Here is an 11,984-nt window from a genome sequence, read left to right on the forward strand (position 1 = left end):
TGGGCCACAACACACGCACATGGGGAAGGGGCGAGGGGGGCGTGACTGGTGGTGGGCGCTCAATTGCACGAAGGAAGAAGAAAAAAATAAAATGAACCAACACGCGTGTAAGGTGATAATAAACTCTAAATTTTATACTATAAAATTTAAGGATCAAATCAAGTTAGGATCTAACTTTATTTTTATTTATTTTTAAATTAAAATTAATTTAAAGCTTTAAGAAATTATGAAGAAATATTTGGATCAATCCATTATGGTTACTGATTTTTTTTATCTTATTTGAAAAGAAAAATTCCACACCATTATCCTTATCCCAAACCCCATACCACTCAGCTCCACTGCCACCATGGTGCCGCTCCACTGCTCAGCTAGCGTCCACCTCCACTTCCTATCGCCATCTCTCCCCCTTTCGTCATCCTTCTCTCTCCTCTGCCATCGCGTCCGCCGCCCCACCGCCATCCGCGCCGAAGCTGAAGTGCGGCCTCCGCTACCTGTCTCCGCGGCGGAGTCAGAGCCCCCTGACGCCGGCGCTGTGGAAGCCGAAGGTCAGGGACCCGTGGAGCTCCGCGCTCCGACGCTCTTCTCGACTGATGACAATCCCACCCCGCTCCAGACTGCCACCAGTCTCCTCCTCACCGGCGCCATCTCGGTCTTCCTCTTCCGCGCCCTCCGCCGCCGCGCCCGCCGCGCCAAGGAGCTCGTAATATATCTCCACCGATTTCATCCTCTATCTACATCACACCGCATATGCTTTTCAACAGAAGTGTGATGAGTTTCTTGGCGTGGTTAATTGATTGCGACAGAGAGTGCGGTCGAGCGGGTTGAAGAAGCCCAACAATCTCACCGAGGAGGCCCTGGAGAGGCTGAGATTGATGAGCGCCTCACCGATCGAGACCGAGAAGGCAACTTCGCCCATCCAGGCTCTGCTCGGCGGGATTGCGGCGGGGGTCATCGCACTCATCCTCTACAAGTTCAGCACCACAGTCGAGGCTGCGCTCAACCGTCAGACCATCTCCGACAGCTTCTCGGTCAGCTCTTCACAGTCTTGTTCTTGTCGTTTCTTAGTTTACTAAACACTGACATTGTCATTATAATCGGGGATTTCGATAACGAAATGGCCTATGTACTTGCGATTGTTTGTTTCTAGAAATTGGCAATTAAGTAGGACGGTCGTACTTGCTACTCTTGAGTGAAAAGACAATTCAACTAGCATTTCGTGAGCTATGATGGGCATGATTGGTTGCCTGTGAGACTTGGCCTGGCTCATATAGTGCCACAGATGACAGAACAGGCTGAGGACGATTGATGCATATATTGAGCCTGATTGAGAAGAAATATAACACATGAGACAAAAGTGGATAAACATGTGTTATTGAGATATTTAGGCCCTGTTTGTTTACTTTCTAGATTATATAATCCAGCTTACATATGTTAACAGACAAACAAACAACACAAATTATTAGGTGGATTATATAATCTAGATACCTAGATTATGGTAGTCCATAAGCAAGTCATTAGGTGCTTATATAATCTATAAGCTAGATTATATAATCTTGGAAGGAAACAAACATGACCTATGTTTGGATAAATATACTTTAATGATTCTTATTTTATCTTATTAAATCTTAATATCCTCGAAATATGTTAATACCATTTAATATACAGACTCATGTATTTCCGTTTGCTTAATGGAAATGGGGTTGCGTCATGTGGAAAAAAAACATTTAGTATACAATAATCATACGCTGATTCAGTCATTAGATGGTGCACAATGCACATAGGGCATATACCACAGGCCTGACTTGCTAGAAATGTCAAAAAAAAAAAAACTGTATCCACTTATGTAGGCTGTCGGTTGCTTTTTGCACCTGCGGGGATAGGCTCCGACGCTTGTGCAGGCATCCAAACTGAGAGAAACACAGGCCATGGGCCTGATTTGGCCCCATGCAGCCAACCATGTAGACCGATATGTTGTCCGTAATCCTTTACACACGCGTGTGTCACCATGGGGTCAAATAAGCATGCCCAGTTTTCTGGATGTGGACATATGTGGTGCTTGATGCATGCAAGCTCATGCCGCACATGCCCAGTTGTAGTGCAGAGCATGTCTAGGTCTCTAGGAGGATGTGCGGTGCGCTTTGGATGTGGATGACACGATCAGTCGAGCAGCATGCCGCGCATGTAGGGCTGATCACTGTCACAATTAGGAGTTCTTCTCTTTATATTCAAGTAAAGCATATGAAAAATGCTGCCCGTTCTAGCAGCCGGCGTTGAGTGCTCGCCGGAATTTACATCATGAAAATCATGGGAGTTTGTTTTGTGCTGTGTGTGTCAGGGTTTGACCCGACTAGGTGGTGTTCCTTCTCAGATCTTTATACTTTGGATGTTTCAATGTTAACATTTCGAATTTTGTCAAGCAATATAACTTTTTACTTTATATGTTTACATTATAACACTTTATGTGCAACAAACCGTACTATGCATTTGACTCCATTCCAACTAGCACAATCAAGGCAGCACATTGAGCCATCAAGGAATGGACCAAACCGTCATATGCAATGTTAAAAAAAAACATTGTTAAACACTTGCTTAGGCGAGCTTAAGCGCTAGGAGGCCTAGCGTGTCGCCTAGGTCAAAGGCATCCAATTAAACATGACATGAACTGTCAGGACCCATGGATAGTGAAGAAAGGAAGAGAAGAGACAAGATTAGGTCATTAGAATGGAAAATTGGTTCTTTGCACTATGATTCCATTTGTGCCTACCTAGGCCCCGTTCTAAACCTCTAAAACTAATAGTTAGCAACTAAAATTAGCGGAGAGGTTTAGAATGGGTCAGGTAATGAACCAGCTAATTGTTAGCTATATACTCAAAGTAGCCATTAGTTGTTAGCTACTTCAACCCAGCTAAAATCAGCGAAGAACTTATTAGCTAACTAACAATTAGCTCTAGAGGTTTGGAAAGGGGCCCTATTGGTGTCCAAGTCACTTGGTTTCGCGCAGGTGTAGAGGTAAGCGATGGACAAGGACGTGCCAGTGGAGGAGTGACGTAAAGGTGGGGGAGTAGAGGAGCAGTGATGCGCAGGTAGGGGAGAGCAGAGGAGCAGCGGCGTGCAGGCGGAGGAGAGCAAAGGAGCGGCGACACAGCTTGGTGAGAACGAGGATTTCCTATGCCTATGGTGGTGGTAGCCTGGTAGGGCATCATTGGATGTTATAACATTTAGATAGGCTAGTGGGCTGCCTCCCTTTCTGTGCCGAGTGGGCTGTTATGGTATTGCTCTTCCTTTTCTATTTACTCTTTCACATTGAAGCAACTAAATCTTCTGACATGTAGGTAGTGTTTTTTTGTTGAAAGCGTAGGAGAGCTACGCATTATATATAGTAAGCAGGGAGAGAACCCTAGCTCCAGCCAAAGCCCACCTCTCCAACTCCTGATTGAACCGGGAGATACCAGCGCCCATATTAGGAGGAAAACTGTCAAAGACACTCCTATTTCTATGCTTCCACAATGTCCAAGCTCCAAGGATTATCAACGAGTTGATCCCCTTCTGCGCAATCCCGGAAATCTGCATAGAAACCTACTCCCACCAAGCCATAAACCCCCGATTATGAAGCTGTGGAGACAAGCTTTGAAGATTGACTTTATTGAGCACATGGAACCAAAACTCCCTGGCGAATACACAGTTAACCAGCAGGTGATCAATTGTTTCCTGTTGTTGATCACAAAGTGGACATCTAATAGGATGAGGCAGCCCCCTTTTGATCACAAAGTGTCCCATTTATACATGTAGCTAGTGTATAAATGCTTAATCACATTTAATGTGTTTAGGCACCCTAGGCGTTTACTGGTGGCTTAGTGCCTAGCTGCTTAGCGCCTAGCGCTTATTGGAACCTTGGTCATACGTTTCTTTCAAATGTATAGCATTTTTTTTACCTTAATGTAGTCACTGAAAAGGGCTACATCGTGTTTTCTTGGAGTGGTATCAAATAAGAAACAACCATCTTATAATCGTGCCATAAGCCCGTAAAGCAACCTTGGATGTTTCAATTTTACTAGTTTGACTAAAATATGTGCTGTTTGGTCGTGCCATAAAATTAAATATATGTATTTATTAGGCAATTATTTGAAATGAGTTTGATATCGATCTGCCTTTTTGATGTTCTTGGTAGATGTCTTCTATTCCTTTTAGTATGCTTCTCAGCAAGATAACTTTTAATTTATATGTTTACATCATTAAACTTTCTTTGCAACAAACCATGCTGTACATATGATTCCATTCCGACTAGCACAATCAATCCAACACATTGAGCCATCAAGGCGAAATTGGCCATACATTTCAGTCATATGTGTAGCATATTTGAAACTGCTTTGTGCTTTCTTGTAGTGTGTTGAATTAGAAAATAGAAACAACAATCTTGTAATTGTGACATAAACCAATCTTGGAGTATTCAATTTTATTGGTTCCACTGAAATATGTGTCGGTTGCCCATGTCATAAAATTAGATATATTTATTTAGGCAAATATTTGAAATGAGCATGATATGGATCTACCTTTTTGACCTTGGTCTGGATGTCCCCTATTCCTGTTTCGGATGCTACAATTACCCTCTATTAGCCCATAAAGCCAAGTACCAGTTGTGGTTTGGGTAGATTGAACACAACCAAACTTAATATTCAAAACTGGGATAAATATTGTTCAAAAATGAAGGTAGGATTAGCTGCTCAGCATCAGGTTGCTGTTACTAACCTTGGGATTGATAGATTAATCTTCTGTCCATAGGGGACTGTAGTATATGTAGAGGCCAACTGTGGGGTATCCCCCGGGTCCACACGAGGGCAAAATTTCGCCCGGGGGCCACACGACAGTTGCCCCTTTGAAGTGTCCCGCTATGGGCCGAGCAAATGGAATCAGCGGAAGTAGGCCGGTCCAGATGCGAAAGAGGCCCACGTCCGAGTTAGCCGCGACATAGGTGCAAGTATGTCGGGCCGGATTGGTTCCGCGCACCCGACACCCTAAATCACCGGCGATAGCTCGGCATGGGAGCACCGGATTTTCCTCGAGATAGTGGAAGGCTGTTTGCTACTAATTAGGAGATAAGTAGGGATATCACAATCAACATTTGTGCGGGAGAGCCCCCTCTGGTCGTGTATATAAGGCCAGGCCCCCTACCATTATCATCTCATCAACACCCCATCAGCTTAGCAGTCACAACCTGTAACCTCATCTCCATACAGCAAACCACCCTAGGAAGTAGGGTATTACGCTCCTTAAGGAGGCCCAAACCTGCTAAAACTCGTGTGTTTCCCTCGTGCTGAAGCACGAACCATCGAGTCACAATCTGCGACACCGTCCTACCCAAAAGCACCACAAGGGCAACCCCGGGTGTGCGGTCGGACACAAAACACCGACACCAACAGCCTTAGGAATAGTATGGGCCTAATGGGTTTTAACACCCCCTCAAACTCAAGGTGAAAGTGGAGGATCTGAAGCGTTGAGTTTGATCAAGTGAAACTTGTTAGAATATTTATATTCTTGTCCTCTGGTTTGGGCTGTGCCAACTCCTGCGCGTCTATGGCCTAGCCTAGGTGCTACGCCACCCATTGCTTTCCGTGCCGCACCTTCTATGCGCCGGCCCTAGGGAGGAGTTTCCCCTGGCGCCTCCAGGGATATTGCCTATATATGTGTATTGTTCTCTCAATCAATACAACACTAATACATGGCAGTATATCCTCTATCATGGTATCACGAGACCTAGGTTTCGCTTCTGCTCACCCATCCACTGTAGCCATCGCCTAATCAGCCGCCGTCTCGGCCATGCCCCCAGCAATGGCCGACAACACCACATTTGGCCTAACGAGCGCTGAAAAGGAGGAAGTCGCGCGCTTGCTGAAGGACGCCCTCGCTGCCAGTCTGCCACCCTTGTCGTGGCACAATAGATCGTCTCCGATGTTCGCCGACGAGAGCAGTCCGCCGCCCTGTCCTGGGAGAAGGAGGTCCTCGACGGTCTCGAACAGGATTTGGCCGCTACGTAGAAGCGGGCCGTGGACGTCGCCTCTCACCTTCACGCTCAAGCCACGGTCGTTCAGAACGTTTGCTCCCTTGTGACGATCATTCTTGAACCCATATCCCCGAGTATTGTCTACGCTCGGTGGCGTGATCTGCTATTGCTCACTCTACGCCGGTATGCCCTCGACGATCATGTCACCTCTGACCACGTCGACCCCTCCACGTATCGGTACCAATTCAACGACATCGTTTTGTCCTGGTTACTTGGCACCATCTCCAATGACTTGATGGAGATCATTCACGAGCCCTCGAACATGACGCTCCAGGCATGGCTTGCCATCGAGAACCAGTTTCTCGGACAACATGAAACCCGCATACTTCACTTGGAGGCACAATTTCACATGTTCATGCAGGGGGACCTCAGCGTCAGGGACTACTATTGAAAGATGAAGACAATGGCCGACGCCCTTCGAGACCTCAGTCACGATGTCTCGGATCGTCACTCGTCCTCAACCTCCTTCGCGGGCTGAGCAAACGCTTCGACCATCTCAAGACGTTTGTCAAGCGTACAGTCCCATTCCCCACATTTCAAGCTATTCGGAACGATCTTCTCCTCGAATAACTTACTCTGGTTGGGGACAACTCAGAGTCGACATCCGTCTTCTACACTCGTCAGCAACAGTAGCCGACGACCACTCCTACGCCGACCTCGACACCCGTGACAACCCTGCTGCAGCAGCAACACCCCCCTGCACTCTCTAGCTCTACCCGTCCCAGTAAGCGTAAAGGGAAGGGGAAGGGCAGGGGGAAGGCAGAGGGCCCCAGCGCCTCACGACTAGTCGTCCTTCTACAATCCTTGGTCTAGGGCCATTTCTATGGGGCCCGATCCGACTAGGGGGGCTCGTCCACAGCAACCCTGCAGATCTATGGTGTCCTTCCTGCTGGGCAGTTCACTGGTGGCCCTAGTGCCCTCCCTGGTGGACAGTTTGCTGGCCCTATGCTTCGCCCAACACTGCCACCTCCGCTGCAGATGCCTGGAATGCCGTCATCTCCTGCGCTGGCTCCCTGGACACCTTGGATAGGTACTTGGGACCAGCAGTCGCTGGCAAACTCGTTCCGCACGGTCGCCCTTCATTCGCCAGCTATGACCGACTCGGTGGTCGACTCTGGCGCGTCCAATCATACGACACTTGACACTAGTAACATCTCTCTTTCGACCCCCAAATTCAGCCTGCCCTTCATCTATCATTGTTGGCAATGGGTCCACTCTACCAGTCACCTCAGAAGGCGACTCGGTTCTTCCCAGCCCATTGAATCTTAATAATATTTTGCTCACACCCGACATCGTTGATAATCTTCTTTCTGTTCGCCATTTCACCACTGATAATCGTTGTTCCATGGAATTTGACCCGTTTGGTGTTTCTGTGAAGGATCTGTATTCTAGGAACGTGGTCGTTAGGTGCAATAGCTTCGGATCCCTCTACACCTTGTGCCTACCTGCTGCTCGTCCTCTTGCCACACTGTGTGTCTTGGTTGCAGTTGCCCTACTACTTGGTACTGTCACCTCGGTCATCCTGGAGTTGACGTCTTGTCCAAACTCACTATTTCTCTCGCCATCCCACGCGGTAATGTCGCGAATAATGTCCAATGTCACGTCTGTCAGCTAGGGCGCCATGTTTGTCTACCTTTTTTCGAGTCTTGTACTGCTGGTGCTTTCACGTGTTGTTGGTGCTTTCTCGTACTGTTAATGCTAGATCATAAATAAATAATGCTAGATCATGATCACTAGAAGAAAAACCAGCAGCCTTGATTATAGAAATGAATCTCTCAAACCAGGCATGAGGGGCCTGTTTTAGGCTATATAAGGCACGATGAAGATGGCAAACCTGCCCTAAGGGAGCATCAACACCAGGTGGTGGTTGCATATAAACTTCTCCATGCAAATCACCATGAAAAAAACATTTTTGACATCCATATGAGAAATAGTCCAAGAGGATGAGGTTGCAACAATAATCAAAGTAAGAACAATAGTCGTATGGGTAACTAGTGCAAAATTCTCATCATAATTAATCCCCTGAGTCTGTTGGAAACTACGAGCCATGAGACGAGCTTTTGTATCGCTCAATGGAACCATCATATTTTGTCATAACTTTGAAGACCCATTTGCATGTGATGGGGATAACATTCGAGGGTAAAGGACCAATATCCCATGTACCAGTGCATTTTAGAGCAGCCAATTCCTCAAGCATAGCAAGTTGCCACTCAGAGATACTAGAAGCCTCTTGATAAGAAGATGGTTCAACAATGACTGTAGTAGCACGTGGAAAACCATAACGATCTGGAGGTTCAATATTGCCTCGACCATGAAGACAATGTCCCTGATTAGAAACAATAGGATACTCATGATTGTTAGAATAAGTATCTGCAATAGGTTTTGCATCAAGACTAGCCGCGGGGATAGAGTTGGAACGACAAATATATGTTTTGGTGGCAGGTGGCTTAGAGGAGTAAGATGAAGATGTTGTGGAAGTATGTGGTGTAGTAGGAATAAGAATATTAGGTGTGGTTATAGGAGAACATTGTTGAACATTCGATGTGGTTATAGGATAAGATTGTGGCACAGAGGAAGGATCAGGAATGTGAGGAAGACATAGGAAGGAGGTGGACTCGGTGGGAAAGTATGAGTGGGTAGACGAATTGTAGAAGGGACGATTTTCATTAAAACTCACATCACGTGAAATACGAATGCGACGAGAAGATGGGTTGTAACACCGATAGCCTTTATGCTCATGACTATAGCCAAGGAAAACACACTCAATAGATTGAGCAGTCAATTTGGTTCGTTTGCGGGGTGCTAACAAAACATAACATGTGCATCCAAAAACACGAAGATGATTATATCGTGGAGAAGTCCCAAAAAGAACTTCACCAGGTGTTTGTCAGATAGTTTTGATGACGGTTGTTCATTGATGAGATAGACCGCCGTAGAAACATCTTCAACCCAAAAATGCGAAGGAACAAAGGATGATATCAAAAGAATGTGTGCAGTCTCTATGACATGACGATGTTCACGTTCAGCAACACCGTTTTGAGCATGAGCACCAGGACAAGGAAGTTAAGCAAGCGTACCCTCTGAGGTAAAAAATGACGAAAATTGTCAGATAAATATTCACCACCAGAGTCAGGGCGAAAAATTTTAATAGGAGCAAAAAACTGGGTGTGAACCATGGATGCAAAAGACTTGTAAATGGAAAACAACTTAGAGCAGCGTTTCATGAAGTAAACCCAGGCATAACGAGAACGATCATCGATAAAAATGACATAATATTTATAATCATCTTTTGAAACAAATTGTGCAGGACCCGAAACATCAGAGTAAATCATATCAAAAGGTCTAGCAGAATGAGAGTCATTAGTAAAATATGGAAGCTATATCTATGTTCCAAGATGACAACCCTTACGCTGAAAACTAGACTCAACAAGTGTATGACCTAAACAACATGACTTTATTAGAGTAGACAAACGAGATCTACACAGGTGACCAAGACGAAGGACACAATAGATGCTAATGCAGCAGAAAGCACAGGAGCCGAAGTGGTAGTGGTTGAAGGTAAGCGCAAGGTTTCCTAGAGGCGAGGGGAAGCTCTACGGCGACGGCCAGTCCCAATCATATCCCACCTTGGGATTGATAGAATAATCCTCCGTCCATAGGGGACTGTAGTATATATAGAGGCCAATAGCCTTAGCAATAGGATGGGTCTAATGGGCCTTAACAGTTGCAAGTTGTGCAGTTTTAATGTAATAAATTGCAGATATGTAAGTGTGATCTAGATTTTTGTTGCGATGTTGGACAAGAAAATTCACCAGATAAAGTGGTCACCACATGCCTTGGAAATATGGGGCAGCCATGTACGCTTTGCACTTTTTCCATATTAGATAAAAACACCTCATCTAGTGTGCCGAATGTCCCAACAGAATATTATTCCTTGATTAGAAATTGTGTTCTTTTTGTGAATATGTATTGTCTATAAATTGTGTTGGTTTTGTGAATATGTATTTGTCTATAAATTGAGAATTTAAAATAGATGGTTTGTTTAATGCAAAATAATGTGCATCATACAGGTACAGTAAAATGTATTTTGTTTTGTGCTGTTTTGAGTATGCTATGTCACCCGCCTTAGTTTTGGGGGTAATTTGAGGGGAATTAGAAGGGAGGAGCGGCTGCCTGGGGCTCGCCGGAGAGATGGGGGGCGTAGGAGCGGCAGTGGCTAGAGAGAGGGAGAGGTGTGGAATAGGGTTTTCCCTATATTATTCTTGGTTAATACTTCCTTGGTTACAAAATATGATTCGTTTTAGACTAAACATCTATTCATTAATTAACCTTTAAATATAATTTGTATGTATATCTATATTTATTATCATTTATTCGAACGTGGACGAAAAAAAGAGGTCTAGAAAGAACTATATTTTGATACAGAGGGAGTATCAATATTCTTGCTTAATCTCAATAGATGCATCTCACCTTATATTTGACATGCAAGTGATCCTAAGTTTTGGACTTGGGGCCAACACCTCCTTAGCCCGCCTTGGCTATTTAGGCCTGTGACATTCTGGATAACTAGTTCGGTATAGCTATCTTACACATTATCTAATAGAATGCAGTTTTCCCTTTTCAGGTTCGTCAGATTACAATCACAATAAGGTGTGTATCGATACATTTTGCTATTTGTTCTAAGCTGGATTCCTAGACCTTAGTCCACTAATACTGCTCTTTACAGAACAATTGTCACTGGGCTGTGCTACCTAGCAACTTCTGTCTTTGGAATCAATGCGGTGGGATTAGTTTTGTATTCCCTCCAACTCACTTTACAATCAATCATGGACGATGACTCCAGCTCTTCCACAGGGAAGATTAGTGAACAATCTAATACACTGGCATCATCTGATAGCTCCACAAGTAGCAGGGAATCAGACAGTAGTGACATGCAAGTCACTGACAAAAGTAAAAACTCAGCAGAGAAGCAGAGCTAGACATGTAATCCAGACAGCCAAAATCTGAGATCTGAGGGTACATATCTGATGAAATCATTTTAAGCATTCCTTCTCATTATTAGCTGAAAAATCTGATGAGAGCGATCTCAACTCGAGAGTTTCAATTATGCTAGTATTCCGTCCAAAATCCGTCCAAAAAAAAGAAGAGAACTCAATTCTAGATTTGAGCTAAGTTAAATTGTCTTAAGTTTGATTATGTTTTTTTAAAAATATCATTATTTATATCATTAAATATGTTTGTTATAAAATATATTCTATGATTAGTGGAAGTACCTCTAGTTGAGTTGGTATTTCTCAGGACTGTCGTTGGATTTATGTGGGAATGTCAAAGGCTTGGCCGGTATTTCTCAGGACTGTCGTTGGATTTATGTGGGAATGTCGAAGGCTTGCCCGGATCAGGATCGTTTTTTATATGGGCTACTGTGTAGCTGCCAAAGCATAGGACTAAGGCTCAGTTCTAGTTGTGGTCGTTCTTGCTGGACATGTGTTCTCTGGCATGGTCAAGGAGACTGAGCTTGAGTCTATCTTCTTCTAACTGATTCGCGCCGTGATTGGGAGCGTAAATCCTTATCTCAGATCACAAGGACGCTGTATAAATAGTGGTAGCATCGGCACGGAAGTCAATGCTTCCTGCCTTTGTAAACACTAGCCCCTATATTACGTAGGTCCTAATCAACTTGTGCCCTTTAGTGTCCGCGTATTCTCCTCTAACCATGTCATTGGTTTAGCCAAGTGCACCCACTGCATCACCCATCGAAACCCCCACATATCCTAGCTATGCAGGAACGAGGAGAAGGACGCTAGGACATTGGAACTAGTGCACTAGACTATGACGACAAATAGTGCTGCCCTAAACATCGGCCCTTGAAAGGAACGTTGACGCTTAAGAGGGGTGGATTAGGACTTCTATTTTACTCGCTCTAAAT

At 44.8% G+C, this 11,984-nt stretch overlaps 1 protein-coding gene across 1 annotated transcript; it reads left to right on the forward strand.

The window, feature by feature from the left end:
• The first annotated feature begins 310 nt into the window (after positions 1–310).
• On the forward strand, positions 311–11,411 carry LOC100276178 (uncharacterized). Its single transcript, NM_001150027.2, has 4 exons — positions 311–700; positions 804–1,028; positions 10,683–10,708; positions 10,785–11,411. The coding sequence occupies exons 1-4, from the start codon at positions 347–349 to the stop codon at positions 11,035–11,037; spliced, it is 858 nt and encodes a 285-aa protein (NP_001143499.1). The 5' UTR covers positions 311–346; the 3' UTR covers positions 11,038–11,411.
• The last annotated feature ends 573 nt before the right edge of the window (positions 11,412–11,984 follow it).

This window comes from Zea mays, chromosome 5 (genome assembly GCF_902167145.1).
Source record: "Zea mays cultivar B73 chromosome 5, Zm-B73-REFERENCE-NAM-5.0, whole genome shotgun sequence".
Taxonomy (NCBI): Eukaryota; Viridiplantae; Streptophyta; class Magnoliopsida; order Poales; family Poaceae; genus Zea; species Zea mays.

Coding starts and splice junctions, on each gene's coding strand:
- LOC100276178 (NM_001150027.2), top strand. CDS start 347: ATGGTGCCGCTCCACTGCTCAGCTAGCGTCCACCTCCACTTCCTATCG. Junction 701..803: donor CCCGCCGCGCCAAGGAGCTC/GTAATATATCTC, acceptor TGATTGCGACAG/AGAGTGCGGTCGAGCGGGTT. Junction 10,709..10,784: donor CAGATTACAATCACAATAAG/GTGTGTATCGAT, acceptor TGCTCTTTACAG/AACAATTGTCACTGGGCTGT.